Source organism: Neopsephotus bourkii, unplaced genomic scaffold, assembly GCF_033783945.1.
Source record: "Neopsephotus bourkii isolate Nb327-2 ecotype Australia unplaced genomic scaffold, CSIRO-AGI_Nbou_v1 NB_1638, whole genome shotgun sequence".
In the NCBI taxonomy this organism is placed as follows: Eukaryota; Metazoa; Chordata; class Aves; order Psittaciformes; family Psittacidae; genus Neopsephotus; species Neopsephotus bourkii.
Genome location: NW_026902113.1, coordinates 11,355,774 through 11,377,255, shown reverse-complemented (window position 1 = coordinate 11,377,255; position 21,482 = coordinate 11,355,774). Strand labels below are relative to the sequence as shown.

The window sequence follows — 21,482 nt, the reverse complement described above, 5'->3', positions numbered from 1 at the left end:
CTAACAAAACTATTTGTTAGGATTTTTATAGTCTTAATTTAGTAATACAACATTCAACAGTACATCAATAGAATGACAAAGTATCAGTCTTTGACATTTTAAAAACGAAATACTTAATTTCTACGTATTGAGAAAAGAGAAATACAAGTGTAAAACTTGTTTAGGATCTCACTGGTTTACTGCAGCAATGTGTAATGGTAACTTTAGTTTGAAGTAAGATTATATGCGTTATATAAAGGTGGGTAGCAAATTATTGCCACATGTTTTTTGAAAGGATATGAGGCTTCCAAGTTTAAGAAACCGCATTAGAAGAACTGCAAAATATAAATTTCTCACCCAAAAGGCTGACAAGTTACGGGTTTTAAAGGAACATGGTATATAAATTTTCTTCTGTCTTTGAAAATGCCTGTAAGATAATTAGAAAAAAAGTCTGAAATGGCACATTACATGGATATTTACAGCAATTTTTTTTATATTAATGTTATAAATACATAATTCTATTGTGGAAACCTTTTTAACTGCTTCCCCACCCTCACCAGTAAAGTCTTTGTATAAAACATCTTCACTTGTTGCAAACAGATATAAAGGATAAGTGACCTCAATGCTGAACTCTCCACAATTAATATTTGTGAGCCTGAAAGATGTTTTTAGGCTCACAAAAAGGAAATGTTTACCATATATTTAATTCCAGGTAGGCTACCATTCCATTTACCATTCTTCTAGCAACAGTCTTTTTATTTTTTTATTTTTTTTTAAGTTACAACAGATTTCATGCCCATTTTCACAAAATCCTCCTTTCATCCTTGAAGGGCATGTTTACATTGGAATTATCAACATAACTAAATCATGTCTGCCTGGAATTGAAACTCATTTGTGCTACATCCTTGGGCTGCAATGAGGAAGTTTCACATGAGAAGTCATAGATACAAGATGCCACATGTTCTAGAAGTCAGAGCCAAGACTATATTGGAGATCAGAATTGTTTTCAGTTGTTGCACCAAGGAATAAACAATCCTGCTGCAGAGTAGGATAATATTTACATATGAAGGGTACAAAATTATTCTCTGGTAGACACTAATTCCATTTAAAACTTTAGATCAAGGGGTTTATGTTTAGAACAGATTTAGAACAGCATTGAGAAACCAATATACTGGTTAAACCAATATATTTGATGAATCCTGCTACTGAATTCTACGTGAGAGCATGCAGTGCTTAGAAAAAACACGCTCGTTAAAGAATCCAGCATATCCCATAACTAAAGCCTGTAGCCAAATCATATTATCCAAATACCCTAATCACTAACTAGCTTCACATAAAGCATCAACTCAAACTTTAAAACCTTGATTTCACTTGATTTCATAAGCCTCCATATTACTTACTTAAAATATTAAAAGCATCTGTAACAGAGTAAATCAATAAATATATTATTCACAAATTATTACATGATGAAATTACCAATAACTCCTCATTTTCTTGTAGATACAGTTTTTAACTGAGCAATTACAGATCAGTAAAATATATTCTGCCTTCTGAGACTAGAATTTATGATATTTAGGATAGAACAGATTTAGGAGAAACTGGATGAACCCCTACTGAGCTGTAAAAACCAGAATTCTTGCAGAAGTAGTATACTGTAATATATTTACATTCTACACAAGAAGGCATACCATTAATCATGTGATTTTCTATTCAGCAGAGACACCACCATAGCAGCTTCCCTGGATTTCCATGACTATACTGATAAAAGCAGTAGTTAAGCAATCTTATTACACATAAGTTTACTGGAAATTGAAGAATTCTAAGGACAACAACCGGTATCAGATTACTGCTTAGAACACAAGACTAAAGTTACCATCGGGGGTGCTTTTTGAAGCTTTCAAAGATCTGGGGGTATTCCATGTTTTGTTAAACTCAAGCAGCAGCTGTCTTTTAATTGGAGGTTCTCCTAGAATAAATCCACAGATTTTGTTAAAAGTGATGCTCCTTTTAAGTTCAGTTTCTTACCAATACTGTATAACTTAATCATAATTGCTAAATAAAACATTAAAGAACTCAGAGCAAACAGAAGTAGCAAGTTTTCAGATCATGTCTCTATTAAACAGCCTTTTTGAACACCGAGCTCCTTCACTGTAATGTGCAAAAGCTTCTTCTGTACAGAATGACTGTGTATGTGTTACTGAGAATGATTTCAAGACTTCATAATGAAGTCCCTTGCAGAATCTTTTGTGGTCAGTAAGTCTGCTCCATCCAAATCAAAATTTGTGAGCCTTAAGTTATCAAACATACTCAGCACAGTCTGCCTCAAAGTGCACTGCAGTGGACTCCAGCAGCACAGTTCACCTGCACCTTTTTTATACTTTGAGTACTTAGAGTCCATCCAGAATTCTAAAAAATTGTGTAGCACATCTTTTACAGAAGCTGTAACTAAGGATATGGTTCAACTGTGGCACAGCTGTTACCAGGTTGGGCTGAGAGAGACTTACCTGCCTTTTCATGCCTGTCCACTTTGCCACACTGGCCTGCCCAACCTTCATACCTGAACTGGTGTAGCTGGGCATCAACTCTGGTGCAATCTACAATTCCATAAAGAGTCTGCAGCCAGTGCAGGTCCCTGAACAGGTCTGGGTGACTGTGCAAGCATTAAGTACCAACACTTCAGCCCTGAGACAGATCACTTTTAGATGGTAAACTGTGCTTTTAAATCAACTATTTCTCGTATCAGACTGGCAACCATGATACAAGTGAAACCATTTCCTTACCTACAAGGCACAAAAAGGCGACAATGGAAATACTGCTGCTCATTTTGCAATGAGAAACCACTAGATTTGTGTAGAGAAAAAAAAAAAGGAAGTCTGTTCAGAGAGAAAAGGAGCAGTAGTTTTCTTCCATTACTTTATGATAAACCAGCAAAACCTGCACACCTTCAAATACTAACCACAAATTCAGCTTGCACTGTGCATTTAAGGCTCTAAAGAGTGGATGAGCTGCATCAAGTGGATGAACTCTGCCTGCAGCAAGAATAATTTGTCATTGACACTAGAGAAAGAACTTCAACTTCTGTATGACCTAAAAATAAATGTGACATTTAAAAACCACCCTCAAACAACCAAGTGTGCAGAAATACAGAGTTGAACATGCAGAATCATAGAATAGTTAGGGTTGGAAAGGACCTTTAAGATCACCTATTTCTACCCCCTGCCATGGGCAGGGACACCTCACACTAAATAAAATAAATAAATATATAAATATATACGACAAAGACCTACCGAGTGAGTTTTCTTCTTCAAAGTGCCTCTTCCCAAAGGTCTTACTTTGAAAGTTTTTATCCAGTAGGCCACTGAAGGACTGTGCAGCATTAATTTGTGCTCCAGAACTGGAAAGATCGTCTTCCATAAAAGCCCTTGCACTTTCTACAGCCTCCATTTCCAAGTAACTATTTGGAGTTTGGAGAAGATTCATATTCCTTTCTGCTTTAGCAGTAACACTGCATGAAACTGCTTCAGACTCCGTTTTCATCCCCAGGTTCAGTTGACCTTTTCCAAAAGCTCTAGGCTCCTCTTGCTGAAAGTTATTTTTAAATGTTAACTGCTTGTTTTTCTTACTATATGGTACATACTTGGGCGTTTCGACATGGTGAGTGCCCGTAAAAGACTTCATTTCCTCAAGGTAGATGCTTTCAACATCAAAGTCTTCATTGCAGCTTTTTTCAATTTTGGATTCTGAGATCACTTTATCAGTTACAGATTCTACATGTTGACCACTCTCTTTAATTGAACTGAGTTGATCTGTAATGCAAAGCCCACTGCTCAAAAAGTCATCACATTCTTTTAGAATTGCCTTTGCTTTTTGATAGGCATTTTTAGAGACTTTTACCTGCTTTCCACTTGCAGTGCTGAACCCAAAAGCAGGACCTGAAATCAATTCAGTGCTGGCAATTTCTTCCCCTCTTGGTAACATTACCTGCATTTTCCTAGGAACTACTTCAGTGTGCATTTCAGACTTCTCAACACCTTCCTCAACTAAAAACGTTTCTTGTACATGAGATGACTGATTTCCTTCCATTTCAGAAAAGAGCTGCCGGGCTTTCCTGAGTGACTCTTCTGATAGTTGTACAGGCTTACCACTTGCTGTACGGAAAAACCCATGACTGCCTGTAGAAGAATCTGACTCCTTTATCTGCTTATCTGGAATAGGCGAGTGCCCTAGAAGCTTACTACTTTGTTCAAAGCTTCGAATCTGAGAATTTGAAACAGGCTTTGCATCTGCAGATGTGTTTATATTCTGGTGATGCCTTTCACTAGCACTTGCATTTACTGTAATAAAATGAGATGTGGACGAATTAATCTCTTCACTTCCTGCAGCATTTAAGAACTTAAAGGAATTCGGGCACTCAGCATGAATGATGGCAGATGTATTTCCAGCAATTTTTGTTTGATTGGTTCTCAAGTTAGTCTCATATTTCACAGATTCACTGTAGTTGCCTTGAAATATTTCTCTGACTCTTGCTAATGCACTTTCTGAAATAGGAACTGCTTTACCTTTTGCTGTACTAAACACAATTTGTTTCAGATCACCCCTCTGATTCTCAACACTAAGTGCTGTTTCTTTTAACCCGTCTAAATTAGTTTCATCTTCAGGAAGACCGACTAGTGACTGGTTTTGATAAGCATTAACTGTGGTGTTCATGAAGCCACTTGTATCAGCACAAAATTCATTTAAATATACTAAGTCAAATTCTGTGCTGTCACAGTTCAAATGAGAGCAGTTACTTTTCGAATTTAAGAGGAGGGATTGATCAGATATACTGTTTCTATCCTCAGCAAATAAAGTATCTTTTGTATCTCCAGGCACAGATTTATCTTCGAGGTCATTTGATATCTTCGTTAAATTCAGAGATGCAGCAGGGTGCACAGGGGAATCATGCATGTTTTCTGAATCATCCCTCTTTTTGGGCGAGTATTCCATCTCTCTCTCTCCAAACAGTTTTTCATCTTCAGATGAACAAGTTCTAATTAAAGCATCCCTCTCCTGTCCAGGAAGCGATTCCAATTCTGACTTTTCAGGACGGACATCAGCTTTTTCACATGTATATGAAGTTAGCAAACTTCTTTCACCCAGCTTAAAAGAAGTATCTACTTTAATAGTATCAAGAAGCACAGCCTGTTTAATGGGACTGCTCTCTACTGCCTGCTTAAATTGATTTCCAGGTTCTTCAGGAACAATCTTTTTATTAAGTTTATCTGGGTCACATTGAACAGTGCTTTCAGCATGTAAATCCCAGTCTTTGACACAGTTTTTACCACATTTCCTTTTTTTTATAGGGTTTTCAAAATAGTCATTATGTTCCTTTCTTATATCAACATTTTCTGCAAAAAACTGTTCCGCTTTAGCTAAAAACCCATCAGCAATTGTTATTTTTTTGCCACTAGCAGTATGAAATCCAGTCAGGTAAATTCCGTTCACTTCATTTTTTTTAACATCTACCTCTTGATCAACAGGTATTCGACGATGGTAAGAACCTACTTTTATTCCGCTTTCATTCTCTAATAGGATCTTGTCATGGGTGGTGTCTTCTTCCATAATTTTATGATTTGCCTTTAATTTATGAGAGTTATCCAGAACATCTGCATCTCTTTCTGCATGTTGTACATTGATCAAGTGTAGAGAATGATCCAAAGCTGCAACAGAAATGGATTTATCACCACCAGCTGGACTTTGATGTTCTGGTGACAAGCATTCATTTTCCTTTCTGTCTTCTCCTTTCTGATTAGGAGACAGGTTTTTAATTTCATTCACTATACTTAAACTTTGTTCTTCGGCACCTGTAATAGCATCTCCTACACATGTTACATCTAATGGGTCTTCTTGATTGCTTTCAACTTGGCGATCTTCTTGATTCAAAAGCTGTTTGGAAGTTTTATGATTCTGGTTATAGTTTTCAGTGAATGATACACTTCTGATCATAGTGTTAGTACTGCTGAAACTAGCATTTTCATTATACTTTATTGATTTTTTTGTCTGATTTTCCACATTTTCCTTAAACAGTGTACCAATATTTTCATTTTTTTTCTGTGCATGGTGGGAAACAGAACCTGGTTGGGAAATGGAATCTATGCTTTTGAAATCTGAAACACAAACCATTTTTCCTTCATTTTCTTTTGGCAGGCATTTGACAAAATTACAGTTAGAAGGCATATGACTATTCAAATGGTGACATCTAGTACAAGTTTTAGAAGATTTAAACAAATAGTCATCATCCAAGTCCCTGAAGAGCTCTGCAGATCTGTTCAAAGCTGCCTTAGAAACATCTATTTTTTTTCCTGCAGCTGAACTAAAGCCTACAAGATGAGAAAAGCTGTCCCCTTTAGCTACTGGAAAGCTCTCATTAGATAGTCTACTTTCATTTCTGTCTAAATTAGCAAAAGTAACCTTTTTGTCATTTTTCTGAAAAACCACTGCATTTTCTTTTTTGTATTCCATGACAGAGTCTTTGTTTGTGTCTTCCTGCTTCATACAATACTTATCAGGTTTTATCTGATTTTCTGTTTTTAAAGTGCTGCAAACCCCAGCATGTTTCCTTCTTTCTGAATTATTTTCCACATTTTTTCTTCCACATGTTTCTACAGTTCCAAACTGTTGAAAGGCATGACTTTGTATCATGCTACTTTGCTTTCTAAACTGTGTAAATTCAAACTGACTACCTGTTTCTTCCAGGATATTAGAAAGTTCAGCAATTTCAGCTTCTTGGCTTGCTGTCAAGGTTTGATTTGTTTCTTGAAAGGACTGTGGGCTTCTAGGAAAGCTTTTACACAAGCCAATTTTGTGTGGAGTAAACTGTGTATGTCTGGGCTTAAGAAAATTTGTCTGTGAATCTAGAGAATCAGACAAACTAACAGCCAAGTTGCTTTCTGAATCTGAGAAAAACATACTCTCCTTTTTATCTTGATTTGAAAAGTTTCTGACTCTTTCCATAGAACAGGCTTCAAAGCATTCATTTTCAATATCTTTAAACAACATTCTGCCTTTTGCTATACTGACTTCAGATAACTTAATCTGCTTATTGGAAGCAGTCTGAAAGCCACCAAAGCCCAGATTCAAACTGCATGCATTAAGACTTCCTGATGATTTCCCTTTATGCTTTAGGTTTGCAATTGGCTTTTTGCTGGAATATGTAGGCACTACTTGTTTATCTTCTTCAGAACTCACTTCATTTAAAGAATTATCATCTATACAACCTATGGATTCTTTAGTGATCTCTACAGCTACATTAGTGAAATCAGCTGCTTGAGGGATTTCACTGTTTTCAATCGACTTTGTCTTTTCACAGTTGACTCTAACTTCTGAGGAGGCAGCCACATCTGTTTTCTCCTCTTGTTTTAATCCAGTACTATGATTTTCTGAGCAGTTTACTTCCAGAGGTCCAAGTGCTTCTCTACAGCCAGCTACTGACCACAGGTCTGTAGCAAGCCTTTTATCAGTTGATACTTTATTACAACAGTCACTACTGACTCCATTTATGCCAATGCTGATCTGACTCAAAGTATTACTGAAACTACTGTCTGTCACAGATGTAGTGTCATGATGCGTATCAATCAAGTGTTCATTATTCTTGGGGGAAGACCATGCAAGTTCTTCTTTCAGGCTCTGAGGTACAGAACCTCCACTGTTCACATTAGCACCCATGTACTTATCTTTCTTGCCTTTCTCTGAGCAACAGCCTTTAGGAAACAATTTGGAATGCTTTCTTGCCATTAGGCATGCTGAAGCTAGAACTTTACGTTTTATATTTGAAGTTATTTCACTATTTAAAGAATTTGTTATGTCTTCTTTCCATGTATTAGATATATCTAAGCTTTTTAATGATGTAGCAGGTTGACCCTCACTTGCATTTTCTCTTAAGTCTCTCAGGTCTTGTTGCTTCAGCCTATCATTGAAGGAATTACAAGATGAGTTATCCATTATATCCATTTTTAAAGTACAAGTGCCAGATTTATTTTCCTTGATATTCGATTGCAAACACTTTCTCTCAGCAAGAAGCAAGCAGTCTACAAGAGAAGACATTAGAGAAAATAAAGTGTTAATAAAGTAGTTCTTATTTATTCAAACAAATGTAAAATCAGATCATTTCTACATATGCTTGAAACTGGTACTGTAAACATCACTTTTGTTTTCAAATGTTAACACCTTGACAAGACTGGAGAGCTATTTAATCTACTTATGTTCTAATAGCCAGAAACAAGCGCATAGATAGCTACTGTTTTATATATATATATATATATATATATATAAATAAATTAAAAAATATATATAAAAAAATAAACCCCCAATTTTTAGTTGTAATGAAATTTCAAGAGATGGCCTTTAATTACTTGCGTCTCAACATAAGTTTTTACTTCAGACTTTAAAGAGATGTACTTCAACTCCTAATATTAAAGTAATTCTTCTAGTGACAACAGCTTTTAAAAATAGGAGTATGTGCTACTTTCATTACATAATTTGTTTTTTTAAATATTTTGTTTTTCTGAAAGAAACAGACGTACAGTCTTAAACCCTCTAATTTTAGAAAAATGACAGTACAACTTGATCATTCTTTCTGATCTCTCAGAAGTTATCAACTCAGTCAGGATAGCCCTTGACACTATGGATATCTAAACAGCACTGACAAAGATAATAAAGCTTGTCAATTAGAATAATGACTCAAGTTGAAAGTTTCCATTCCAGAAAGTAAGCTGAGAATAAAGGAGAAAATTAGCATCTGCCTAAGTGAAAATAATGCTGTTCTGTCACTATTACTACAAATGGACCAGGTCTGTATAACAATTTCCAGTTGTAGAACTACTTTATCACAAACAGAAGATTTTACATGATTTTACCTGAAACATTTAAATAAAATGTTCTTAATAAATAAAGAAGCCTCCACAAATGATGAAAAAGCTTAATAATATACCTTGCCCATCAACACTGGCCACATGACATCCGTGAAATTCATACGAATCAGATTCTGAATGTGGTAATACAGGATGAATAGGTGACTCAGAGGTAACTTCTTTCTCTACTTCTTCTTGATATAGTAATGTATTATTTATTGTATAAATGAATCTCCTGGATCTCTTTCTTAAGCTGGATAACATATTCAGGCTGCTTTTCAAGCCAGACTCTGTAAGAGTACTTTCATTATTTATTAAATGTAGGTCATTGCCATTATTTGGAGATGTAGCACTACACACAAGTGGGTGAGACACATCAGTTACGACAGATTTAGAGGTTGCTTTTAAATGCTTGGAAAAGCTGCCGTTGTAGACTAGAGAATACTCTGTGACATTTGTACTTTCAATTAATAAAGAATTACAGTTTAAGAAGCTCATTCTGGAAACCTTCTCAGCTGCACATCCTTTTACTAACTTTGGATCTTGAACACTCAGAGACACAGATTTTATTGGAGTTATTTCTGATGTTGGGTTGTTTTCAGAATTTTTCACTTCATAGCACTTTTCTGACAAACTGACACTCAACAGCTTTTGTGCTTTTATCAAGTCTGAAGTATCCAGTAAAGATGTTTCCATAGGATCATCCTTGGTCATTACTACTGTATTCTCTTCTAAATTTTTCTCTCTACATAAGTCAGAAGGTGGAAAGCTATATATGGACATTTCCAAGTGAGTTACATCAAGATCAGATAAGTTCAGTTGAGACAACTGGCTTGATGATGATTGCATTTCTCTCACATGCTTCTCATTCTCAGATGACTTACATGTTCTACAATCTTGCCTATCTCCTGCGATCCTAAGTGACTCCAGTTCCTTGTGTCCTATTAAACAACCATCTTTACCATCCCCTGTATCTGCATCTGTCTTTTGGAGTAAAGATTCCTTTAGTTCAATAGAGTGGCTTTTTTCAGTCCACCTAGTTGTTTCCACTTCCTGTGAAATGACAGCCTTTCTTCTATCAGGCTGCTCAGAAGGAACATCTCCCTCCCCTTGTGCTGTACCAGTGGTTATTTCACATTTCTCTACTGTATTGAGAGCATGCGGCAACAGCAGAAGAGTTCCACTGGACTTCACAGGCTTGCTGAATGTATCCTCAAAGCTGTCCATCTTGCCAAACAAGCCGTTTAACACCTCTGACTCTAAAGAGTTTAGAGAAGATCAGGAGAGTAAAAGAAGTAAAAATTAAGATTGGGGAAACAACCTAGGAACAGCATCACACTTTTATAGGTAAATGCAGCATTCAATTTTATAGTAATTGCCTCTACTCCAGAGCAAGTTTGGAAAGATAAATATACATGACTTTAAAGTAGGTTACTCTCCAGCCTCAGCTGTTAGAGGAAGCAGGAAGCAAAACACATACATGCAGATGCCCTGGCCTCCTGAGGGCTTTGGTGCTTAAGCAGGTTTCCAAGATGAAACCTAGCTGTCAAATGGATTTTTTTCCTCCTATGGAAAGGAGAATAAGTAGTAAATTTTACAAGACAAATGTCTGTATTTTTCTTCCAAAATTTATACCTGGTGGTAGTATACAAAACAACTTTAAGAAGCTGCCTGGTTTTGTCTATAACTGTCAGCTAAGGAAACTGTTATTTAAGGATTTAATTAAACTACCTTTTGCTTTGATATAGTACAGTACAGGATTTAGAAAGATTTAGAAAAGATTCTTAGTTTTTTTAACTGATCAGGAAGCTCGTAAAAAGTTCCACATGATTAGCACAGATGTTAGAAAAATAATGAGAATTTGTTTCTGTATAGAAATAATATGAGGTGGACAGAGAATAACCTAAACCCTACTTTGCAGATAGACTTAAAAGCTTATTCATACCAAATAAAAATACTACCTTCTAAGATGTATGAAACTAGACCCACCTATCAAGATAGTGCACCTTAAAAAAAGATAGGTAGGTAGGTTTTGTTTTGAGTACTGTTTAATGCTTCTTCAAACCAGAGAAGTGGTAACAAAGTACCTACAAAACACTGTTGTCATCTGTTTTCCTTGGGCACACAACCAATAGCTTAGCTATTTCCATAAGCTTTTTTAAGGTACATTTTCTATAATTTCAACCTCTATAATTTTCCTTGTTAGAGCTTCTAAATAACCTCATGTCCGAAATGTTTGCCATTTGGAAGTCCACAGAATATTTACCAATACCTGGTCACACGCATCCAACTATTTTCAATACACCGATCAAGAATTCATGCCTATGTTGTAGATATAAACCCACTTCTCACTGTATTACTTTAAAAGTTACTCAATTCTCTTTACTTTCTGTTTTTTGCTGAGAAGCAGAAAGTATCACTAAATTGGATCTCGAAAAGAAGAAACCGTAACACTACAGATCAAGTGTACAGGTCCTTTTCCCTTATTAAAGTACATTACTCTGAAGTAATATCTGCGTCCACATCCTTTCATCCTGTAATAATTTCTGAATAGATATTTCTAAAAAGATACAGTTATATTTCTTTTTACTTAAACAGGAACCATTAGTTTTAATTGAAAAAAGAAAACCAGGAGTATGTGAAAGCCTGTAAAGATAGTGGTTGTACACTGAATAACTTGAAGGCAGGGGAAAAAAAAATAAACCCAAAAATCAGAGAAGCTCATTTTGACTTCTAAACTCTCACAGGAGAGTCAGTGAAATGACAATCCCCTAGACATGAACTGCGCAACAGAATTCTCCTGTTTTCCCAGTAAGCGTCTCTCCTTCTGGGTAAATAATACAGTACTTACTGAAAAAAGAGGCTTAAGCTTTAGATGGTCCTGCTCTGGATTAATATATTGACTGACTGTTAGGGTATATCATCCCATTTCAGGCTGGAGTCTTTTTTAGCAAAGGGCATTGAACCTACTGCCTGAATAGTTCTAGACACTGAAATTAAAGATAGACCATTTACTCTGATGAGGGTTATAAATTGGAATGAATGATGCCATTTTGGTTTTTTGACTCAAAGAGTTTAAATCCGAAGTTTTGGGCAAAAGGTCAGGGTAAAGTATCTAAAAGCATTACAGAATTTCATGTTTCACATTAGTTTTCAATTTAAATAGCTTCTTCAGTCTATAGATTTGAAGAACCTTAACTCTGAATCCACAGTGATACACCTACAGCAAAGCTGTGAATTCTGATACAAGGGCCAGATGCCTAAAGCTTAGTGTTACAGTGAGTAGTCGTAGATTTGCTTAAACTAGGGACGTGAAATTTAGGAATTAATGACTGCACTATAAATGAATATTCTTAATGACTATATGCAAATTTAGCTCTTTCTGTAAAATTCTGAAGTGTTAACACCTGACAGTACATAACTTGCAGTCCATAGTTAAACTAAATGTAAACAGATAAAAAAAACCAAAACTTTCCTCCTCCCTCGAATTATTACAACTAAGAACAAAAAAAACCCCAGTAAAAGAATCTTTGAAGTATTTTCAAGTTCCTGTACTTTGGACTGAGTGCATATATTCAGTCTCACTACTATTAATGACACAATTGGCACAATAGAAATAATCTCATCGTACCCTTGAAATCATGAAGGTATTAAAATCAGTATTATGATCTCTTTTTTCTTTGACTGAAACAAAATGGATACCTAATAAAACCAATTGCATTTCACAATCATACAACACTATTCCAGAGAAAACCAACATTTGAAAGCTATAAACATGGAGGTTTGAGCTATCCTTCTTTTTACATTGCATCTTCAAATGCCAAATTAACTATTACCAAAATGGGAAGACACACACAAAAGACATTTGCAAAGTTATTTTATACTTCAAGAGAAATGAGTTTCTTCCTTTTATTTTTACACAGTGGTTGTTTTAACTAGTTTTCTCTATTGTAGCATGCAATGCAATAAGCCATTTTAGAACACAGAACAGGACATGAATTTGCCCTCCATTTCTAGTATTTTACAGACTACAGATTACTTGAATATGCTTACTACCAACAACACTTTTTTTTTCACTATGTTTGAACCTACAATATAAAAATAGCAGTATATAATGCGCTGCAAGACCAATGCATCCTAACCCCAGCATTCACAGCCACCCTCATCAAATTCTAAACTGATTCTCTCACAGTTCTTACCGGTACCATCAAACAGTACTTTTTGGGCAGTCCAATTAATTCAGAAGAGAAGGAGACATACAATCCTAAGGATATACTGTCTTGTCTTGCCTGTGTCAATCTCTACAGCACCCTTTTATACTCATGTATGCTGAACAGATTTCTCCCTTCTACCATCAAATCAAATAAAACAGCTAGCTCACAATGAAGTGAACCTCTTCGCTATTCACTAACATGATGCCAGGACACAGAATGAAAATGCTTTTTTCCCCTGGCTATTTTCTGCATTCTTTAAAAAAAGTTAGTATTTCTTTCTCCTAAAGGATTTGTCACATTTTGAACAACTAATATGTAAAGCAAATGAAAAAGAGATACAGCAATATCCAAAACCAACCTTACCACAGAATAATGAGTATTGGCAAGAAACTTCATGATAAAGCTAAATCTGTTCAACAGCTAGACGCAGTAGTCTTGCTCCCCCTTAAGCCTGCACCATTTTTCTCTCTGAGCTCTCCCATAGTTTCAAGCCTTCACTTACTAATCTGGTTGTCATCCAGTGGCTAGGTAAGATGATTTACTTAACTGACTCAGCAGAAACTGATTCCCTTTTTTAAGGCTAGATTAGTTTTACAAAGTTGACTCTATTCAGGAAGTAGGAGTACACAGTTGACAGGGGACATAACGTAAGATCAGCTCAAGCTGTACTATGTAACTTCACCCTCAACCTTGATTCACAGTACAGTCAGTAATAAAACAAAACACCAGTACATACCAAAATCTTTGATGTCATCTTCAGCAGTTAGCTCTACTGTCTCTGGTACAGGCAGCATACTTGCATCGCTTGTCCAAGGACGTTTATCATGGTTGGAAAAAAAGTTGTGCGAAATCTGTAAACCAAAGACATAAGCTGTTATATTAAATACTAGGAATAGTCACTTTATCAGTAAAACGTTTACTTCAGTATTTGAATAATTCCACACCTCTTAAAATGAAAGGCAACATTTTCACAGGTAGACTTGAAAATAAATAAGCAGATAACCCCATTTTCAATGCAAATCAGGTTCCATTCTACAGCCAGTTTAATTGTGGTGAATGGGTTCAGAAGCTTACTGTAAGCAAGTCTCTCAAAAATGAACAAAGGAGACACAAGGAAGCAGAAAGACTTTCTGCTTATTTTAACTTGTAACTGTTTGTTAACTGTGAAGTTTCAGGTACTTAAGAATCAAACATAAATTTGTAATTGAATCTTCTTAGTGCCATCCTCAGTTTTCAGTCTGAATAATCATTCAGCTTTCATAAACATACAGTAAAATTATAACTATGCAAGAACTCTAACACCCTCAAAAGACTGAAATTAATTACTCAATTTTTACTCCTGGTGTAGTGGTTACACACAAGAAGTTATTGCCAAACAGTAACTTCCAAAGCTCTGTCAAAACAGAAAAAAAAACCAACAAACAAACTCCACCTCAGATAAGTAGTATATTGCAATTCCTAGGTTTGATGTCTCTTTGAATGACTTCCACTACTGCTGAATCCAAGTGGTTTTGGTTTGCTTTTTTAAAAACACAGCAAAAGTTTTCCTCAAAGTGGGTTATTTGTGAGAATACAGTCTACAGCCAGGTTTTGCAAGTTTAGTTTTGTGAGCAGTAACTTCTAAAAATAGCCAGATAGGAGAGCCTAGAATGAAAATGGCAGAATTTTTTATTCCTTGCTCAAGGAATGTAAACATGTAGCTGAAAAGCTTAACTGAAATTCAGGGCCAGCATAGCTCTTAAAACTACTTACTGCATCAGCGCTTCCATTCTGTCGCTTTGCTTCAGAAACAGAATCAGTCTCTCTAGCTTTAGAAAACAGACAGACAAGTCAATTAATCGGCTCCAAAGTAATTTGCTGGGTTCAAATACAATTGTGTTTTGGGAGGGTTTTCATTGGATTATTTTAAATGCAACCGAGATCTGTAAACAAAAAAATACTAAAAATTAAAAGTTCTAACTGAAAAGCCCTACAAGTGAGCCTGGGAGACAAATGCAGTTTCATAACAGCGCAAAACACCCTCAATGACAGGTTGTGGTTTTTGCTGTGTGAGTAGACCAATTACTCCTCTGAGACCACAATCACTGCCATTCCCCTTTCAAGCAGTTATTCATGGCACTGCTCTGTCCAAGGATCTGGACAAGACCATGAAGCTTCTGTCAAGAATTTGCTGGTTTCCATTTCCTCCCACAAAAGCAGTAATCACCTAGATTACAAAAGGAGAAAGTGAACCCTATTTTTAAGATACCTAAGAGCAGTATATTCAAATAACATGTTTCATAGACATAGCAATTCCTTTCCACATAGCAGCCAAATGACTCACTCTTTCCTTTCACAGTTGTCAGATGGCAGAGAGTGGGCATCACTGCTATAAAATACTATGTTCATCCAGGAAGTGGGAGAATGAGAGCTCAAACAACTTGTCCCCCTGAGCACCACCATTAAGCTATGGGTACTTCCCCCAGCCTCTCTCTTCAGGTCACACCATTCTGAATGAACAAACATGCAAAATGGTGCAACTCAGTAGCCCTGTGAACAGTGCTATCCTGTCCCCTTCCTCCCAAGAGTTTTCCTTTCTCAAGAGTTTTCATCAAGAAATCACACAGTCAAATTTCATTTTACTTATCATATGCTAATGAAATTCCATTTAGAGCAACACCTTAGGTCAAGGCTTGATGTTTAGCATCACTGTTAGTTACCACTTAAACAGCTATCACCCACCCGACTCTCACAGATACGCTTGCAGAGCTGTTTCCACAGCTACGTAGTAAATGAGGTCCAGGAATTACTCTGTCCAAATAAACCAGGCAATACCGTCTTCAATTGGATCAGTATCTCAGCCTGCCTCACTGCACTGATGTGATGATAGGCACTATGAGAAAGGTTAAAAACACTGAAGCCAGCACTGCTGCTGGAAAGTTTACTCAATGGGCTACCTCCTTAGACTTCATAAACATATTCACATGACAACCTTAATAGTACCTAGTTCTGCGATAGTGCAAAGCAACCACCATCTAATCCTCTTCCTATGCTTCACTATATTATTTTTAAATTTATATTCCCTAATCCCTTATACAAAGGAATAAAACTTTTGAAAAGCAACAACACACTTAATGTCATTTCTCCTTTTATGGTTGCATTATTTTATGTCACCCACTTAGCACTGCTTCAAGAGTTCTGCCCTTTCTAATTAAAGCAAAAAAAAAAACAACAATCAGTTCACAGTAAGTGAGCTTTCAGTGTCAAAAACCAGAACTTCTTTAGCAAGTCTTCATTTTTTGAAATACCTAGTAACACTGTTGCACCAAGTGTAGGAGGTGTGGCTAAAGAACTTGACCAGGACATATCTGGATCCACTTCTGCTCCCAGACTTTCAGAAATACGTTTTGGAGTTCTGACCTAGAAACATATTTAACAATTATTATTTCTATGAAGAATTCCAAAAGTACTACTCCATAAAAGGAAAACAGAATGCACAAATAATGTATTTACCTCCAAAAGTTTAGGTGTGCAAAACAAGCTTCCATACGGTCCTAAAAGAAAATATTTAATAAGGACATTAAATAATACTGACAACATAAGGGGTTTTTTATCTACATATATTAGATATTTTGTAAAACCAAAAAGTGAAAATACAAACCAGGAATATTATTGCTCTGTGGTGTTCTGCAAATATTCCTTAAGAGAGCTGGACTGCAAAACAAAACCAAATATTAATTTAACTTCTAAATTTCTGAAAATAGGTAAATATTTTACACATTACATACATTACCACTTCCACCCATGGCTATCTGCCTGACTAAAAAAAAAAAAAAGTAAAGTTTTCCTAAGGGGCAGTCAGTATTTTAAACCTTACTATAAGCTTATTACAAACAGCAAAATGATTCTTTTCTGAAATATATTAATTTTCAGAGATTATTTGTCTGGCAAATAGAAATATGATAGATTTCAGTATAACCATGCATTTTTTAATATGCTGTATGAAACTACAGAAATTGGCTTAATTATTTTAAATGATTAAACTATTCTTATAATCAGCATGAGTACTGTGATCAGATTTATCTGAAATACACACATTTAAATTTACACATTTAAGTGTAGAAAATCAAGCTATTACTAAAAAACCTGCGTAAATACTGTAAGTGGCTTTACAAATTACTACTTGAGAAGCACATGATACATCACTGCTCCTCTTTCTTGCACTGGATCTTGAGGATTTGGAAAGCTGAAATAATATCAACAAATACCATGTAACAGCTGTGAAGGAGTAGAAAAACAGAAAGAAAGACACCTGAAAGCACAGAAATATTCAAAATTAGCTCGTGTTTTGTTTTCAGTTTACTTAGAAGCCCGTAGGTATGAAATACACCAGACATACAAGATTATTCACTGCTCTGAAAAAAGTCCACCAGTCAAATATAGTGGATTTAACATTGATTTCGAGTAAAATCCCTTTTATATTTGTGTTGGCATACTTAGCATACCTAGCTGCAAGGAAGTTGTGACAGGTACCAGGAGGAGAAGCAAGTGTTTCATTTTCTTGATCTGCTACTTTTTTTCTTGTGATACTTGGGCTTGTCAAATTCTCTCTGCCTGCAGCACAGGATATAATAACAACACAGCTTTGCAAAACAGTTTCAGTTTTGAGGTTTAAAGACAAACTTAAAAAAAAAAAAAAAAAGCAACATCTGATTTTTAGTTAAAAACAAAGCAAACTCCCAAGCCCCAACCCTTTCTCCTCTGGTGTTTTGAGCATGTTCAAATTCCATATCCAAAAAATGCTAAACACATTTCAAATGCACAGCCAAAAAAACCTCATTATGTCACTGATATATGTGAACAAATATATATACACATGCTTCAGTACATTTTCTTAATCTTATTCAAGTCACATATTTCATGTCAGCTTTAATATACTGTATTGCGCCTTTCTTGTCACTGCGGAAGTTATTCTGAGAAGAAACTTAACACATGCAAACATGCATTGGCACCAACTTTCCCTCTCGTTTACTTTAGACATTGATTTGAATAAGCATCATAAAGCAAAAATTATGTCAGGAACTGTTACTGGAGGCACTGTCACTGGCAGCAGTAGCTGTTTCTATGCTAAGCATCTCCAGGCAAAAGTGAGTGTGCCCACCAAAGCAGCAGAAGCCTCTGAACCGTGAGCCTCTCACATGAACAAGCCACTACTCAGAAGAATTCGCACTCAGAAATTTCTAAACTTCTGTAATAGAAATTACACCTAGCTTTCTGAATTCCTCTCTGCTTCTGAGCTCAAGCCCATATGCACAGCATGACTGCATCTCAGTACCATACCAAAGTGAAATCCAAAAGCTTTTTGTTTTCACAAGGAGAGAACCTATGTACACAAGCTACTTGGCTCTAATCAAGAAAACTAGAACATCTGAGGCCAGCCACAGGTAAACTTCATATTCCCTTCCTTAGGGAAGTATATGCAAATGTCCACATGCACAGACACACAGTAAAAGTAACCATTTTGAAAAGAAGAAAAATAGTATTCCATGCTACCAAGAATTTAGAAGGAACTTAACACTGTAGGAGTCCAAATAACTGTAAGAAACACGTCCTCAGCTGAGAATAAGTTAAGCAGCAGATCAGCAGTTAACTTCAGAAAAACAAACAGGGTAACAATATTCTCTGGAAGCAGTATTATAAAGTGGATTTGAATAGCAGGACAGTTCCAGACCTTTAAAGACTTTGCTTTAGGACCCAAGAACAATTTTGGTAATACAGTTGTGTTTGTCTGTAACCTGTTTAGAAAAGCTTAGCTTATCGTTAGGAAGGCAAACACACGGCTGATGTACAAATCGGATATTATAGGAACAGGGTTGGATATTCTTCCATAGAAAAGATTCTTATATATGATCTATAATTCATTCTCCACAGAAAAGAATATTCCTTCTGTCCACGGAGAATAACTATGGCTTTCAGGTACATCAAAAAGGGGCAGTAACATGCACTTTATTTCCACATCCCAAGCACCTCCTGAAAGTAATGAGAAGTACCTCATAAAGTGGTAAAATTATGTGTTCAAATGGAAAAATGTAATTTCTTTCCATGACTTAAGAGTTTTACTACCTCAAAGAGCTCAGTGCTTCTAAATCTTTCTAAAATAGGTGAAGGTGTGCTCTACAGATCACCTCATACTTCGGCATGATAGGCATTATACTCTTTTAAAAAGATTTTCAGAGATTTTGCATAGAACAAAAATCAGGCTGCTAAAAAGAAAAATAAAATCACTCCGATTCTCAGTCAACAGATTACGCTAATAAGCACACATCTCATATTAACAGTATTCAGGGCATGTAGTGAAAGGACAAAGGGTAATGGTTTTAAACTGAGATTTAGATCAGATATTAGGAAGTAGCTGTTTACTGTGAGAGGGGTGAAGCACTGGAGCAGTTGCCCAGAGAAACTGTAGCTGCTCCACCCCTAACAGTGTTCAAGGTCAGGCTGTATGGGGCTTTGAGCAACCTGGTCTAGTGGAAGGTGTCCCTGCATACGGCAGGGGGGTTGGAACTAGGTGACCTTTAAGGTACCTTCCAAACCATTCTGTGGTTTTATTAGGACCACGACAATCTCTCTTCTACAGGGAACTTTACATATACATTACCAGTTTAATGTAAGGCTGAATCAGTTGTCAAGATTAATTCTGTGTTTTTACAGGTGGTTTTCAGAAGCACACTAAGATAAGCATTTTAGTCACACAATTTCTGCAGCAGCATTATCTGCTATATTAACAGCAGTCAGCTACAACAACAAACAATAAAAAGTCTCTTGCTATAGAGGGCACAAACCACCATTAAGTGTCACTTTAAAAAATAAATAAAAATTACTCACTTGCTTCTATTTCTTTCTGATCCACTTCCTTTCCGGGAGAAGAATAAGGTAGCAATGTTTGTTCTTTAAAAATTGGAGGAGTTGATACCAGCTGACTGTATGTATAGGGTTTAGCCTTTGGTGTTTTAAAAGATATTTGATCAAGCCAGCCAAGGGGACCATCAAGTTCTCCTAACAATTTAGGCTCATATGGGGGTGCTTCTGCGCTGAGTTCTTCAAACCAGTTGAGACTGATAGGTCCTAAGTCTATGAAGAAAAACATATAGCAAACTATGTGAAAAGGAAAAAGAACCCTCCATGCAGGGTATGAAAATACATTAGCATTTAAATACTAGCAGCAAATTGCACTGCTCTTTCTGTCACACTTCTGTTTGTTTCTAGATAGTTCTGAGCTCTGATACCCACAAGACATAAAAGAATGCCTACCCAAATTCTCCAACCATTAACAAAACAAATCGAAGAGCAGATAAATACTGATTTTGTTTAAAATCAAAGGTATACTTGTGGCTTTTAGTTTATCTCTTATTTTAGTTAAGACTGTCAAGTTAATGTTCTTCTTAACATTAATAAATCATACTACTAGAGGTGCATTTGGCAAAAGACTATACCTAGTCTGCATATAGGTACATAAGGAGGAAACAGCTTAAAAGCAAGTACAAAAAAAAAAAACAAAAACTGAGCACACATTATGAAAAAAAGCTTCAAAGAAAAATATGAAGAGATATAAAAAAGGAGGTATCAGCAAATACAGATTTGGGGCAAGAAGAGCAGCTAACAAGTTGCAAAATGCTTTTCTATGGAACATACAGAAGACAAAATACCAATGTCCAGAAAGCAACCCTAATAAAAACTATTTCCTGTAGAAAAACCGTACCTGATTCACTGCAATGTGCCTTAAATATTTCAAAGAAAGTCAGTCTCTCCACAGGTTTGCAAGCCATTGTGTTATCCATAACATTACTGGAAATGTTGTGGGGAAACCTGAGAAGAAATGAGAAAAGACTTTCACACAGTGCTATTCTAATGTTGTCGGACTGCAAGCCTTAAGCCTGGTTTCCTAAGTTAGTAGGTGTGTCATAACCCAGCCTGTTTAGGTTTAAGACTGTGATGTGTGCTCAAACACTGCAATGGGACAAACATGGTAGGTAAACAACAGACCCGCAGAGCATAAGGCATCATACAAACCTAAAAACACTGAGAAATACAGGGCAAAACCCAGATGGAATGGGCAGAACACTTTTGAGGTATTTTACCAATAAATGAAAAATCCACGCTATTAAATATTAGGATACAATCTATACTAATACATATGAACTGGTACAACCATTACAACTTATGTGTTAAGAATGTGATTTAAAGATGCTTTCAATGGGAGAAGGCATTGTCAATTTCACAGTTCTACTAAAAACCAGGTAAGAGATTGCCATTGAAACTTCCCTGCTTATTTTAACACGTGTATTGTTTCCACTGCAAAATCAGTTTCCCCCGCGATAGCTGTTTTACACACACTGCCTCACCAAAACGATGAAAGTGACAG

General features: G+C 36.1%; 1 protein-coding gene across 1 annotated transcript in view; it reads right to left on the bottom strand.

The window, feature by feature from the left end:
• Positions 1-21,021, bottom strand: part of BRCA2 (BRCA2 DNA repair associated) — a 35,847-nt gene extending 14,826 nt beyond the window's left edge. Inside the window, 12 exon segments of the mRNA XM_061374427.1 lie at positions 337-406; positions 1,853-1,945; positions 3,267-8,045; positions 8,948-10,126; positions 13,818-13,932; positions 14,834-14,889; positions 16,369-16,480; positions 16,574-16,614; positions 16,722-16,774; positions 17,566-17,674; positions 19,946-20,191; positions 20,820-21,021. Of these exon segments, the coding sequence (XP_061230411.1) occupies positions 337-406; positions 1,853-1,945; positions 3,267-8,045; positions 8,948-10,126; positions 13,818-13,932; positions 14,834-14,889; positions 16,369-16,480; positions 16,574-16,614; positions 16,722-16,774; positions 17,566-17,674; positions 19,946-20,191; positions 20,820-20,898 (6,932 nt within the window). The 5' untranslated portion in view covers positions 20,899-21,021.
• Between the last annotated feature and the right edge of the window lie 461 nt (positions 21,022-21,482).